Raw genomic sequence first — 16256 nt, forward strand, 5'->3', positions numbered from 1 at the left:
GAAGAGTATCAAGATTTGTTAAGGACCCAGTGTACACTGCCAGTAAAAAAGTAGACAGGAAGTCTGTAGAACATTTATTTTGAAGATTCGTGTGCATGCTGGGGAAAGAGCACTCCGCAGGTAAGGATGATAGTCAATAGACATTGTGTATAAGTTTAAAAGTGTAAAATTATGGAAATAATAACTGATCTGTCACATCAATATAAACACTATTATATTTAAAATTTTCTTGAGCTGTTTGCTAGGGCCATTCAGTGAGTGTTGATAACTTTTTAATGTGTAACTTAAGAGGGAATTTGCTTAAGTTGTCTTGAAAATCAGTAGTATTAGTGGAAACATACCCAATCACAAATGCTGGTTAAAGAAGGCTTGCATAGCATACAGTCTGTCAGCAGTTCTTCAGTCTCCTGTACATCTCGGGAGGGAAAACTGTTTGACCCACTGCAGTTCCCTGATCTGACTGAGCATGAAGCACTCAGGATTTTGTTGTTGCATTTGGCAGCTGTAGGAGAACAGTTTGGTAAACCCTTGTTTACTGGGCAACAGGCAACAAAGATTTGTGAAAAACTTCGAAGGGAAGAGCTGGGAGGGTGAAGGGTGGCACTGAGAACTATGATGGAGTGCCTGAATGAGAATGGGGAATGGATTAGGGAAGTAGGAATCTGGGAAGATGGTAGTGAAGACTGGAAATAGTGTGTTTAATTGAAGAATAAGAAGGTAGTGTGGTTAATGTGGAGAAATAGTGGGATAGACTTAGCTGACCTGGCTTCTGTAGGGTCCTAGGTTTATGTTGCGATGTAAATGATGACACCTAACACTACTCGTTAAACTTTTTTTACTCGTGGATTTTTCCTGTTCAGTTTGATACCGCTTTTGTCAGCCAGAAGTCACAAGACCAGCATTCTTCAACAAATAATCTCAGGTTCCCTCCCCATGCTATAATGAGAAAGGAAATGTCCTTATTCTGAATCTGTGGAGGAACTGCCTTCCCAGTACCTACAGAAGGCACCTGGCATGGCCAGGCTTAAGGTAGCTTTTCTGAATGGCCTTCTTTAGTGGCAGAACTGAGGTTTAACTTATGTGATCACCATGTTCAAATATTCTTACACTGCAAATACTTGTTTAAAGTGTAAAAGACCTTTTAATTTTTCCAGCTTGTCTGAATAGTTTGAAAAGGAATCCTAAAGAATAATTTCACTTTTAAATATAACTTAAATGTGCATGAATCTAGTCTGTACTACTTCAGCTTTCCTGTAGAAGTAGTTATTAGGAGAATATGAGAATGCATTTAATAAACTTGAAATACTCAAAAGAATTTAGTGGCATTGTAGCCCGGTGTACATAATGGAGTCTAAACTAACTCATAATGCCAGAATGAGATCTTGGAATTGTGCTAGGAATATGAAATACCAGCTGAATGCTCAGTTGTTACCATATAAGCAAATGCCAGAGAAGTTGTCAAGAACTCATCCGATTATATGTCATTTTTCAATGTCTATATGTGCAGTATTTCTTTCTCAAAAAGAGTGTAACAGTACCAGAAACTTAAGGTGTAGAATGGTTTATGTATGTGAAACAGTATTCAGTCTGAAAAAGATGATGGGGATGATTAAGAATGGGGAGTTAAGAGAGTGAGAGCATGTGGAAAATGAAAAATTGGGAGTTGATTATTCAAGTACAGGAGCTGAGGGATCAAAAGAAGTAGCTATGAGAAACAGTAAAATATGGAGCTCCTGACTAGAGGGCATTGTGGATGCTATATGTTTGTGGAATTGAAACAGTGTTGGACAAAGTGATAGAGGAAAAACCTGTCAAAGGTCATTATAATAATCAAAATTTCTTTTGGGTCAGAAGGTCCCTAAGTGCAAATTGACTGGGGCTGAGAGTGTTAGAGGAAAGAACCATTGTGTAGATTACCTTTCTTAAATTCTTCACTAACCATTTAGACCACTGTCTTGGGCAAAGTCTTTGTCTTGGGATTATGAGCATTTTGCTCTGATTCACTGCGCTGCTTCTCTGTTTAGTAGTTTTTTTTTTAAAGCGATGTCCAAAAGAGAAAGGTCTCAGCAGTCTAAAATAGTGTTTGAAATACTGCTGTAGTAATGGAAGACTGCTGTTAAATTTTCTCCTAAACCATTTTTTCTTGGTAAGATAAGCCCAGTTCTTAGTCTTTCCCCACATGTTGTATGCTCTAGCCCTCTAACTTAGTACCGCCATTCGTGGGACTGTCACACATGTGCCGATATCTCAGATGGAGAAGCAAAGATGGAACTGATATTCTGGATGTGGGCTTATTGCTGATTAGAGACTGATCTTTTCCCATGGTCCCCTCTATGGTAACAGTTTGTGGCTGAGAGGATGCATTGCTGCCACTTGTTCATCCTGTCCATCAGGATCCCCAAGTTCTTTCTGTTGGATTGCCACCCAGGCAATCGGTCCCCAGCTTCTCTTGATGTATGGGGTTATATCCCATTCTGGGTATAAGACCTTGCATTTGTCTTCACTGAACATCAGAAGATTTGTGTCAAGACATTCCTCTGTCTGAGATCCTTGTAAAAGGCAGCCCAGCCATTTAATGTATCAGTTGCCCCTTTGTATCAGTCATGTCCCTTTGGTGTCACCTACTCTCTATAAAGGTGCAGCATGTCCCACCATCCAAGCGAACCTTGTATCAGGCTTTGTTGGGTACTACTCATCACTGGCTGCCAGCTAGGTGTTGTGTCCTTAACTACTAACTTTGCACAGGACAATGTAGCCAGTTTTTCACTTGCCCTATAGCCCATCCATCTGCTTTTGGGAACTGACTGCTTCTCCCAGCATGATGTCTTGGAATCTCCTTGCAGTATTGGAGCTTGGAAGGGTGAGAAGCTAAACCATTTCCTGCCAAACAGTCTTGGGAGTTCAAAAAGTGCCATATGTGGAGATGTTTTCTCCTGTTGAAGAGACTGCAGGATACATAATGGGTGAACTCAGATGCCACTTTAGGGACCAAAAGAGGAACTAGTAGTAAAATTTCATCTGGCAAAGTTTCTTTGTTGTGAAATGCTATGATGGGACTAGCACTTGAAGAACGGGAACTTCCTGTTACTGAGCTGCGAAGTGTTCCTTGCCCGTGTCTGGTTGTGGGTGGAAGCTGTGTAATCTGTCTGCACTCTTTGAAAGAAAACTTTCCTGAATTTTTTTCATCATTTTCACTATAAGAAAAATTTTGAAGAAGAATGTGCCCTCTGTGAGGTGTTTGCAGAAGAATTGCAGGGACTTACATTCTCACAGTTTATCTGGGTTTGCAGGAAGGATTCTAGAATACCTTGTGAAATCTTTCCTAATTTGTTCTTGGAATAACGGCGTAAAGCTCTGTGAGCAGTTGTGTTCTGTACATCCAAGTGATGTCAGATACATGGAGATCTGAAACCACACAAAGAGCACGGGCACAAGGAGCTCAGCAGCATCCTCCTGCTGATTCACTCTCATTTTGAGTCTGTACAGTGGGAGAGAACTCTATGCCTGCAAAGTGAGTGAGATATGAACTGTCTTGATCTCAGTGGGGTTTTGTTTATGTTCTGAAACCTTTTAAATGTTAGTGTTTGCATCTCTTAGTAGTTGCTTGATCAGACACATCTAGTTAATATTCATGTGGCAGTCTCCAGTGCTTTGGCCCAGATAACACATCTTCCTATTAATAAGGATTATTAAAACCAGCTATCATGTAATGAAACTGATGCTGAAGCAACTCTGTCCTGCTTTTTGCTAAAGGAAAAGATAAACTTTAGATCATATGTCTTGTTGTTTATTAACTAAATCCAGTTTTTGCAAATAAGTGGGTTTGAAAGCACTTTGTAATGCAAATCTGGGTATTTGTCTCCTTCAGCATTCTTGCTGTTTGGATAATATTTTGAATTTTCTTTCCTGCTTCAGCTCTAGTGTGTTTTTTCTTTATTAAATCATTCTGGACAGCTCTTCCAGCTGATGTGGCAGATGAAGGTGTGTGTGTATAGTGAAATCTAGAAGAGAAAATGTTACTTGTATATAACTGGACTAAGCCATTTACCTAATTTGTCTAAAATAGGGATTTGAACTTGTGTTCATCTAATAGTTTCCTTCCTATCCTTTCCTCAAGTTTGAGAATGTTTTTGTTTTGGGGAAAAGAGGGGCTCATGGACTGCCTTTGTGGCGACAGCAGACTGCTTTGGTGAGGTGATTTTAGTGCAAATAAGGTGCCAGGCCTGGACCTGGAATATAAAACTACACTGCTGAAAAATTCACAGGGGATGTACATGAGGAAGAGAAGAGGAGAAACAAGGGAGAATCTCTAACTGATAAATTCAGTAATTATGTGCAGTCATGGCCTGATTTGGCCAGGCATTAGACATCTTCTTGTTATGACGTTCCCAATTGTTCACAACCACCATGTCTTTGTTTCATTTGGGAGCACTGATGTGAAATAATTTGGAGACAACTTCCTTTTAAGACCAGACTAGTAGTGATTTGCTCTTCATCCTCTTTTGTTTGAACCCTTTGCAGCTCATCCATAGTTGTGCTTTTCTGTAGTATTAGTTTAAAATAGATTCCTATAAATATAGCAAATTAAGACAATAAGTTGAACTTTAGGAGAGGATTTTCTCTTTTTTATTAATATTTGCATTGCAGAACTTCCTCAAAATGCAAGTGTTCTGCTATGCTTGCCTTGGCAGATGTGTTGCTTAGCTAGCATGTAATTAGGTGTTATACTTGCTAACTTTCAGTTGGTTTTATGATTACAAGAAGTGTTAGCAGTAAGAAAGGCACTTGCCTTGTGGCAAATGAGGACAACTGATACATAAGGTTTTTTTAATCCCAGGTACATGTGAGAAATGTGAGAAGTAGCTGAGTGAGGTTCTAGCAGGAAGTGTGTTTTTGTCTCAAATTGAAAAGATAGTTTTGCTGTTCACTAACCTGTCCTTTTCTTGAGTTTTAGATTCTCTTTAAGCTTGATGCTCAAATCTTACGGTACAAAATTAATGAAACAGATAGGACTTTTGCTCTCCTGAAACTACATTCATTTGTTTTTCTCATGCTTGCAGTATTTTGAAATGAGTACTGAGATATTGTTTGGATATTTTAATTTAAATTGAAAATGCAGAAACTGGTATTGATGCACATAATGTATGTGTTCTACTGGGCTGATGGGATTTCTGTTTCTCAAAAAATATTACTTTAATTCTTAATTTAAGGACTTAGTGACATTCATAGATCAAAGTAATGAATTTCCCTTAGATATTTGACTGGACTTGGGTGTTAGCATTATAGAATTAGTGCTATGATGCATGTGTTTACCACTCTCACTTTATAGCTGCAGGTAAGTGTTAGTTTACTGTAATTTAGAAACTATTGGAGGGGCTTTTTTGCTCGGTATTGAGAGCTTCTTGTGAAGAGAATTACTGACTTTGATATGTTTCAGTACCATTCCTGGCTAGCAGTTTGCTAGGCAAATTAACTTTTTTCAGTATCACAAAAGATAAAGGTGTTACTGCCAGCGTTAATCCATGTCTCTTCATGATGATGGCCAAGCATATGCAGGTGACAGCGCTTCTCTTAAGCTCTATAGCTTTGAGGCTGAATCTATCTTTAGAAGAGAGATGGAGACAAACTTTTTCATAGTTCTACTTCTTGAAATGCAAGGCTAATTCTCTAATTGGTTTGGTTCATCTTAGTGCCCGCAGGCAAGGGGGCATGACAGATGCTGCTTAGACTGTTATGAATTCTCCAAACAAGTTTGTGTTCTGTAATACTCTCTTAGGTCAGATTTCAATCACAGGAAATTGCTGGTCTCTGTTCTCTATTGTTTGAAAAAAAGAAGGTTGAGGTAAATGTTCCTTTTCTCAGGTTCTTGATTTCTGCAATCTGATGTTTGTTTGGTTTTATTTTAAATTTTTAGGTTGCTAGTTTTAATGTTGTGATAGATTACATACCATACTGTAATATGTAATTGGATTTGCACTTCTAGCATGCTAGCAGCCTGCCAGGTTTCCTTGTGGGAGCTGACAAAAGGTTTAATGACTTCTTTGTGAGTTGTTTTGTTTTCAATCCTAGGCAGATAGGCTGGAGATATTGGGAGAAGCTATGATTCACTTGTGCCAAGACTGAAAAGCAAAATCATTAGAAACTTTGAATGACTGCTTTTTCTCCTACCACGCAAAATAAATTACAGCTAAAGCAATTGGGGCTAAAATGGGAGTAACACTTGGGTCTTGTTGATCTAGCTTAAGTAATTTAGTGATTTTATGTGAAACTTTTTAGCTATGGTTTGAAGATACAGATCACTATTTATTGCTGGTAAAGCTAGGCTGGACAGGCAGGACATAATGTTAGAGGTGCACCAGTATATTTTTCAAAGGGTGTTGGCAGAGTCCTTCAGCACATTGTACAATATTGATCTTGAGTTGAAAAGGACACTTCTGACAATGCTTAGGATGATTTAACTTTTCCAGGCATAACTTCTAGGTTACTACTTCTGTAGTGGTAGCTTTAGTATTCTTTGGTTTCCTGGTTCTCAATCTATTATTATAATCATATGGTCAGCCATATGTAGACTATGTTATAGTATGTGACTAGAATTAGAAACGTCTTGAAATGTGTTTTGTGAACTTATAAATTAAACTCCTATTTGCAAAAAAGCTTCTCAGCAACTCAGAGGCTATTCAGTGTAAACTAGTCAGTAATGGTATGCGTTTCTCTGGGTTTTGGAAAAATATTAAATATTGATTGAATCATTTCCTTGAAGCTCCATTGACTTAGGCTAAGAAAGCCTGTTTTGTTTTTATGTGCTTCAAATAAAATAAAAACAGCAACTGTGAATAACTTTCTAGAGATAATTTGGCCAATCTTTCTGTCAATACAACCAACCAGAATATTAGCCAGCACAGGGAAAAGCACAGCTGGTAGGCAATGTATTTCTTGTTCTGTAGTTATAACTTCTTATTTTGTTTTGCAGTGGAGCAGAAATACTCTGTTATCTGCCTCGTTAGTAATCATCATTGGTTTTTGAAGATTTGGATCATTTACTCAGAGAATATTAGCTATTTGCTGCTTTAGATATGAGAATTCATTAACATCACTACAGAACTGATAAAATAAGAGTGGTCTAGCCTGGAAAGCCACAATTGCTGGGGCTTCCACAGACTGCTAAACTCCTAGTCACAGGGCATGAGCATACTCCTGTGCTTGACAAGAAATAAGGAAAGTGAAAAAGCAAGTGTTCATGGTGTTGGCACTGCCAGAAAGTGTGAGCTGCTTTTCCCATTTTCTCTGGGAGGGGAGAGGAGGAGAGAAGAGTGTTAAAGAAGGTGTCCTGTAGTTATCCATCCCTTAGATCACTCTGAAGAGTCTGCCAATGCCATCAGAATCTTCTGAGGTTTCTAGTTTAATGCATCAGATACTGTTCAGTTTACTTGCATAATAGTTTCCAGTATGTTATTGAAACTTACACCTTTAAAGATGTTAAATCTTGTATTTGAATTTTTGACAAAACTTACTTTCCTGTAAAATGGTTTACTTCCTTGCCTGCAGCTGTGCTGGCTGTAGAAAGTCTTGTCTGAGGAACTCCAGTGGATTGACAAAAACACAATTTGAAATTAGTTGATTTACCATTCAGAGAACTCTTTTTTGCTGAGCAAGGACCAAAGACTGCCCAAGTATCAAGTGATTCCAGACTCCAAGTGTTTCTGACTGCTGTATCAATGATTACGATTGCAGTATCTTTAATGCAGGCAAATGCATATATCCTTTATTTTGTGAGTATATCAGTCATTGTTTCCGAAATCTGAAATCTTGGTGAGAAGTGTAGCTGACAACTGTTCTTTACCTGCATTAAAGAGGATACCACAAATGTAATGTGGTCAGATTCATGTGCCCTATATTTCCAGAAGTTTTAATTTCCATTTAATTCTGTCAAAGTGTAAAGATGACAGAATTATGTAGCTGTCCCTAGCTTGGGTGTTTTACTGTATGCTAGCTACCAAAATGGTGATTTTTAAATTATTTATAATAAAAACAGTATCCAGTGTCTGAGGAAAGAGGAGAACATGGACAGGACATGATTAATGCAAAATTTAACGAAACTCCTGTTCCTGTGCGACAGGAAGACATCTGTGTTGATAATCCAGCACTTTCAGCTGCCCTTGGAGAATGTGTCCATATATTTATAACATACACATAATCTGCTTCTGTCTGCAATAGAAAGCAGTTTGCCTTCTATGCAGGTAGCATTTTACATGGATTACATTTAGTTCTGCAGTCCATTCAGCTTTAGACACATAATCATGATAAGTAACATTAAACATTTTACGTGATAATATCCATTGCCACAGCCTTTCCTTATTTATCTGCTGGCAGTGTTCCTCTGCCTTCACCAAACTTCTCAAACCTGTTACTGACATCACATGTGCAGCACTGAGCAGAAATGAGCTGTCGTAGTGTCTCAAGGAACACATGCCACATTGGTACGTTACATGCTGTACTTAGTTTTGAGAATTTAAATATTGTTTTGCTTGATGAAGTAGTGTTAATAAGCCTAAATGGTAATTTAGCAATTTTGTCTCAGTGTTCGTTCTGATTTGTACAATTTAGTTCTTATTATTGACTGTCAGCTAGTATTGAGTACACCAGGCATCTGCATTAAGCTTGAAAACACTAGTTGAGATCTCCTGTTAGGAGGAGGACTTAAATTAATGGCTTCCACTGTAGGAATAAAATGATTGTAGTTATTGATGGGATGTATAGATTTTTGCAGTGTTTGTTTTTAATGTAGGAATTATAAAAGCTTGGTGAAAATTGTGGTTGCTAGGTTTTGATCATCTCAAGAAGATCTTGCCAATGTGTTACATTACTTTCCTAAACAGAAATTAGAGGTCTTTTCTATAAAAAACATTTTTCCAATTGTATCTTGCATTTTATCTTTCCTTTGTAGCTAAACCAGGTGGACGGGTGAAATGTCAGTATATTTCTGCTGTGGATAAAGTGATCTTTGTGGACGACTATGCAGTAGGATGTAGGAAAGATCTCAATGGCATCTTACTGTTGGACACAGCCCTGCAAACGCCTGTTTCAAAACAAGATGACGTGGTTCAGCTTGAATTGCCAGTTACAGAGGTAAGATGTGGAGGGAGGGAACAAAAAGAGGCATGTAAATAACTGTGTCGGCAATACTGAAACCAGACATTTTTGACTCTTGACTTTCTAGGGTGATATTAACACCATCTAATAGAAGAGTTTCTTAGTTGTTAGCTGTCATAGGGTCATAGCTTTTCACAGTTATCTGTATCTCAAACAAGTAAGAGCATGCCTCAAGACTACATTACTTCAGATGAAAGAACTTTTTAGTGACCAGAGATAAGGACTCATTTCCCCACCTTTGTCTGTGCTTGTGTATGGAATCTATGTTTACTTGTAGAAGTTAGTCTGCCCTGTTAGACATGCCCGATTTGTTGTTGTTGTTTTTGTTGTTGTTATAGTCTTCAGGAAAGGAAAGACGAAATTAGGTAATACGGTGTTTCATCATTTGAAGAATTAGAGCTGGAATCTAAGTTTTCTAGCAAGGTCAGCTGGCCTAACAAAAGACTTTTTTCTGTGCAAACCTGGCTTCCCTTACATGTTTGGATCGGCTGTAACACAGTACTTCGTGGCACAGTACTTTGAGCATTTAGTATCACTTTAAGAGAAGCTAATGTAGACATTTCTGCTTAAGAGTGTAGTGCTTAGGATTTTGTTGCATTTGTTTATCCTCAGCACTGATGTAAATTATTTATGTACTTCTGAAGCATTGAATAACAGGTGCTTACTATGAATCAAGAATGTATGTTATATGTGAAGTTTTTAACTGTGTGACTTGAGTAGCAGTAAGGGCAATAAAATGTTTCACAGAGGTCTCTGAAGAGAGCTTTCCAGGCTCCTGATGCTTGTTGCCCACTGGCATCACTTTTATACCCTTTGTGGGTTACTAAAGGATCTTGGTATGTGTGTCTAAGTGTGAAGAAAGTGTCAGGATTTCCTTCCATAAGGTCTGCTGTGGCATGTTTGCAGTCTCTCATGGTTCAATATAACTTAAAAGTTTGTGTCAGTTTTTTGGCACAAAGATTCTTTGGTTCTAAAGAGTTTACAGACCCTTATTTACAGCCCTTCTCTGTAAAGATCCTTCCTGTAGAAAAAGAAGTGTGGGGCTCATTAGGAATAGCTTTGGGAGTTTCATCACCAAATCAGTGAGGAAGAAGGCAAAACATTAGCAGCCTTAAGTTCTTTCTTTTAATTTCAAAAGTCAGTAGCCCAGACCTTGGAAAATTTTAGTAAATATTAAGCAAATATCATACAAACACATCTGTCCACCTCTTTCATCATAGAAAGGTCAAAAACTTTCATCAAGGAAGGGAGTTTAGTGTTTAGTTTTCTCTAGAACCTTTCTGCTAATTTTTACACTTAATTTAAATAGTCTTTTAAGTAGTTTGATCTGCTGGTAGTGCAGTGCACCTTTATGGATTTCTAATTGTCAGAATTAACAAACTGAAGCAACCTCTATGCTGTTTTGAATTCATGATAGAACACTACAATTTAGGAACTTCTACAGTCTGTTATTCTTCTGATACATCTTTAGCTAGGGGGCTGTTTTTCCTTATTTCAGTCTTTCTTCCCCTGAACTTCCTATTGCCGTAACTAAGGGGCCTTTTGGTCTGTTCTGTTTCGACAAGTTTGTGGTTGTTTAAAGGACTGGTTGACCATTGTCCTTGGGTAATATTTCCCTGTATTTGTAACTTGAAAGAGTTCCTGTAATATTTTTCAGATGTTAACCCACCTAACAATAGGTTTAGAATACTCCGTGCCTTGCACACTAAGCATACCTTTAAATCTTACCTGTCAACATGAAGTTAGCAGACAGAGGGGTAAGCTGGAAACAGATGAGGCTTGGAAGAAAATGTCTATAAGTGGATGTTTATAGCATTCTTTCCTAGCTGCATTATTTCTGAGTTTTAAGAACTAAGTTCTAAACTAGCCTGGGTTTTTCTTTGCCCAATTTTTCAGCTTTACTGCATTAGCATTCTAAATAACTTCTCTCTAATTTTATTGCAATGTTGTTGTTCTCATTATTATCTATCTTTTTGAAGGTACAAAGCTACTCAGAATGGCAAGACTTGTTCTTGCTGTCACTTTTTATCATTAAAGCTGAATGAATCCTTTTGAAGAGAAAGCATTGGGCAATAGATGCCTCCTCAATGCTTGCTTTAATAGATCTTCAGTTGTAATTTATATGACTGACTTATTCAACATTTGATAATATTGCCCTTGAGGGAATTTGTAGTAATTACTGTTACCATTGCTGAAGTTTATATATGGGTTGGCCTGTGAGATAAAATTTGGAGTATCATACTCAGGTCTGGATCTTTAATGGGAATTATGCTGATATAATATATGATAAAGTTGAATCTGGCAAAGGACATTTCTGAGAGTAATGATACAGGCATAATTCCTGTTGTAGTTACTCAGTGTGGGTGCTAACTTTGCTTACACATCTGCATTTTAGGCTCAGCAGCTGTTATCTGCTTGCATAGAAAAAGTAGATGTTTCTAGCACAGAGGGATATGATTTGTTCATCACACAACTGAAGGATGGCTTAAAAAATACCTCACATGAAACAGCAGCAAATCATAAAGTTGCAAAGGTAAGAATTTGTCTTTGTACTGTATAACATGTATTGCCACATCTAATTTGTGTGTCTGCCATTGAAATATACAAAATCTGTGACTGAGTGTGGTGGATTTTGTTTGAAGTCAGGGGAATATATTATCTGTTCCTTAGTTTTATGTGTGAAGCTTCACTTGGTAAAAGAATAAACAAGATTTCTTGTTTCTTGCTGATAAAGTCAACTTATAAACCCAACTGAGCTAAAAATTTGAAGTTACTAACTCCTTGTGTTATGTTCATGTTGCTTTTGTGCTTCTGTTGTTGTATTTCTTGGTATTACATGTGCTTTGGTTTTGACACTTTTATGATCTGTTTGTTGTTTATATGTTAAAATTTTTAAACAGACACTTTTTTCTTGTTTAGTGGGCAACGGTTACGTTCCACCTTCCTCATCATGTTTTGAAGTCTGTCGCCAGTGCCATTGTAAATGAACTCAAGAAGATAAATCAAAATATTGCTGCCTTACCTGTAGCATCCTCTGTGATGGATAGGTTATCTTACCTCTTACCCAGCGCACGACCAGAGCTTGGTGTGGGACCTGGGCGATCTGTGGACAGGTATATTAAGACAAAATAAGTGATGAATTTGACCCCTTAGTTGTATCAGGATAAGCTCTTAGATGACATTAACTTATTTGCCAAAGAATTAGTCCTGTTCTGTTCTTTGTTCTTACACATACAGCTAGTTAACTGTTTAATGTGTACTGTGCCATACATGTTATTGAATTTAGCAAAACCTTTATGGACTCCATAAGACTGACTGGGTTTTAGCTTTAATGCAAACGGAATTTACCTTGCTCTTAATACCAATATAAACTTCTAGAAAGGTAACAGTTGCAGCCTTAAATATATACTGCTTTGTTTCCTGAAGCCAGTTGCTTTTCCTTCATACAAGAAAGAGTCATGCTTATGTTTTATGGTTTAGAAGTTTAGGAAGTTACCTTTGCAGAACATATATACGCTACTTCTGCTCTTGTCACCTGCTATGTGTTTGGGGTAAGAGAACATTTTACCTCAGATTGCTGCTTCATCTCTTTCTGATCCAAGTGGTAATGTATACACAAGCAAGTAACCCATTATTTTAACCTTCTTAAGTGGAGACTAGTTAGAATACTGGTAAATCTTCTAAGCTTATAAATTATTCTTTCTTGGAAGTGTCTGTACAAATATTACTTTGCATGTGTATTATCATTTCTTACACCTCAAATAATTTAATGAATTTGATTTCATCTCTTAGCTTTCCCTCCCCAAGCCTTCAGGTCTACCTGTACCTCACCATATTGTATTTTGATTAGAGCTCTCCCAAGATCTGTCTCTTGAGCTGGTATAGTGTCAAGTTAAGATAGCTCTTATGTGGGTGTTGCTAGAATAGATTACTTCCTTGGCAGGAAATGTTTAATATTTTCATTCTCTTATAAGACAGAAAAAATTTCCTGGAACTGAGAAGCAGAAAGAGGAAATAAGGCACCTTTCCATCTAACAGCTCTAGTTCTTGGGAGAACAAAGCTCTGTCAAGGGAAAAGAAAAACTGATAGTCATTTCTCATGTACTGTTGCAGATGAGGGATATGCACTGAGTGAAGGTGGAAAAGAGAGGAATTTCTTTGGCCTCTAACTGTTGAGTTGCAGAGAGGTTCATATTTTGGGATGTAGTAGTTTAAAATTTATAAGTATTATAGTATGTAGTGAGTGATGACGGGGAGGGCGGGGATTGGACCATGTATTCAGTTAAGCCTAAAACATCCCTTTAGAGTGTTTTTAAATATGCCTATTCATATCTGTTTAACTGTTTAAGAACCCCAAATTTTTACAGTAGTTGTCATGTTAAAAAAAAAAATCCAACTCTCTTGCAGTTGGGCTAGATTCTCCACCTGCCTTCGATGCAGAATAGCTTTGGGTATCTGAGGCTTTTCTGCAGGTGGATCAAATAGCTTGTTTTATTAATCTTGCTTTTAAGATCCATAGGTAGCTGTGCGCCTTTTCTTTTTTACTGGGGATGTACTTTGAGCACCCAAGTGAGGAAACTTTGTAACTTTCCTGTAATAGTTAATTAAAATTTTATGTGTAAGTTATAGGTTTGTGCTATTTTTAATGGTTACTAAAGGACTGAAAGTCTTACAAATTTTAAGTGGCAATTTTGGGTAATGTAGAGTTTTTCACCTTTCTAGGTCTTTGATGTATAGTGAAGCTAACAGACGGGAGACATTCACTTCATGGCCTCATGTGGGTTATCGGTGGGCACAGCCAGATCCTATGGCTCAAGCTGGATTCTATCACCAGGCAAGAGATTTAATTGTTCTTAGTGTTTGTTCCCCAGGTGAAAGGACAGGGGAAAAGAGGTGATGTTTTTCAGTCAGGTTTTTTTTTTTAATGGATTCCTTCAATTATGCATAAACCATAAAAAACTTTGTCGTTTGTTGCTGCTGGCGATGAATTGATCACACGGACACAGGTCGAGGTGTGGTGAAAGGAAGAGAGAGTTTATTTTTCCTCCCAGGTTTTATAGGCTTCTGACCATGGCCGGGGATTGGATGCTCAGGATAACACTTTCTCACTGCACTGGCCATGAGAGATGTCCATCACAAGATGTGTAACAGAAAGAATGTACACATATCTATGTTTACAGTTACTGTCCTGGGAATGTCTTTAGAAAACTATGTCAGCAAGCTCAGAAGCTGAGTTTTCAGGGAAACAGTCATTCAGCTCATTTTTTTCTTTATTTTTTTTTTTAAGTTTCAAGGGGTGTTGGCGTCTTGAGTTTGCTTCTTTTTGGGTTTTTTGTACAGATCACGGAAAATACTGTTCTGAACTTCAGTATATAAAACTTTTTGAAATGTCAGATTAATCTGAGTTAACAGTAATAGAGATGAAATTGGTTGTTATGTAGAATCTGTCATTCTCCTTGTTAGATTATTGAGTAAATAATCCTTTTTATATTACAAGTAAAGCAAAAAAGCAGTAAGCTTGGCACTAGAGTTCTCTAACCATACATTGCTAGTAGAACTTAATTGTATCTAACAGAGGTCCTAGATCACATTACATTGTTAGGCTTAGTGAATAAATACAACCTCAATGTTTTATTCCACTACTTTTACTTATTTCCATTTTTCATTCCTTGAAATTATTCCTGCTTTAAAAAAAATATTTATAATATGGATTTAGATAATGATGGCTGGGCAGTTCCCACCATTTGAAAGCAATACTGTCTGTTGCAATCTGTCAGTTGCAAAGTGTGATAGGTGGATGAAGTTTTTGGTGATTTCTAAAACTTGTGCAGAAGGTGAAATGCAGGGAATTCGTATGTTGGAATTGCATTTGCATGTCTTGAAATGAGGTCTTGAAAATGCTAAATTTTAAGAGAATGAAAATTTTGATTACTTTTCCTCAGTTACTTCAGCTAGTAACAACTGTTCTTTGCAGAGGAGGGGTAGAGAATACTTTGTCCTAAGAGATTGGTAGGAATATTTTTTAACCCGTGTTTATCCAAGCATGTATTCTGCTGCAGTTCTAAATTTTTTGAACCTTGTGAACTTTGCAAAAAAAAACCAACAAAGTAATTTCTGTTCTATGTATGTTGTTTGCATCCAATGACTTGCATGAATGTTAGTTCTGGATCTCTTCTATGGTAACATATATCTTTTTTAATGTGAAGTTCTGCCACTTTGTAGTATATAAAAATTGTGGTCTATTATATGTTTAATGTGATGGCTTTAGTATGTCACTAAAGGGAAAGAACTTTATCACCTAGTTAAAAGTGTTTTGTAGTACATAGCTATATAAATTTCAAGTGTTTCTTCCTATTTTCATAGCCTGCTTCATCAGGAGATGACAGAGCCATGTGCTTTACCTGTAGTGTGTGCTTGGTGTGCTGGGAGCCTACAGATGAACCTTGGTAAGTTTAATCATGTGTGAAGTACACTTGATTTTGTGCTGAAGAGGTTATAAATCTTCAAAGCACAAAATTCAACATATCTCAGTGTTATTTCTGGTGAGTTTAGGACAAGTCATTGACAAGAATGAGTTTCCAGAATGATTCCATGGAACAAATCACAAAAAGATTTGATGTACTATATCAAATTTCTTTATAATACTAAAAGAAAAAACAAATGTAGTTTGTTTTATTTCTTAATTCTGATTTGCTATTTCATTTCAAATTGCTCCTTGAGAGCTGTCAGCCAATATTCAAAACTGAGTCTTCTATTTGATTGTGAATAGAATGCATCTCATTTCAGGTTCAAAAACTGTCATGGCTATGTAGTCTATATTTGCCTTTTCTCTGAAGTTTCAGTATGCATTACTAGCTTCCTGAATAATCTAAAATTGATTCTGCATAGTGATATAAATGTGGGACCTTACACTGATTAAAGAGTTCTTAATGTAATGTTTTTTTTTGGATTAGTTGATAATTTATAATTTTTTCTTGAACACATCAGATTCTTGACTTGCTGGAAACTTTTCCTTGCAATATTATCTTCATAGTTTTTGTCTACTCCTTTCACTTAGGATTTTCAAGACATTTTGTAGCTGTGTAATTGTTCTTGTCATGTCTCTG

At 37.1% G+C, this 16256-nt stretch overlaps 1 protein-coding gene across 5 annotated transcripts in view; it reads left to right on the forward strand.

Annotated features, from left to right (window-relative positions):
• Positions 1-16256, forward strand: part of BIRC6 (baculoviral IAP repeat containing 6) — a 173698-nt gene that overhangs the window by 6715 nt on the left and 150727 nt on the right. For all 5 annotated transcript variants that reach the window (XM_033512629.1, XM_015621424.3, XM_015621423.3 and 2 more), the window contains exons 2-6: positions 8945-9126; positions 11546-11683; positions 12070-12263; positions 13873-13984; positions 15514-15596. In XM_033512629.1, the coding sequence (XP_033368520.1) occupies positions 8945-9126; positions 11546-11683; positions 12070-12263; positions 13873-13984; positions 15514-15596 (709 nt within the window). The remainder of the gene's footprint in view (positions 1-8944; positions 9127-11545; positions 11684-12069; positions 12264-13872; positions 13985-15513; positions 15597-16256) is intronic.

This window comes from Parus major, chromosome 3 (genome assembly GCF_001522545.3).
Source record: "Parus major isolate Abel chromosome 3, Parus_major1.1, whole genome shotgun sequence".
Taxonomy (NCBI): domain Eukaryota; kingdom Metazoa; phylum Chordata; class Aves; order Passeriformes; family Paridae; genus Parus; species Parus major.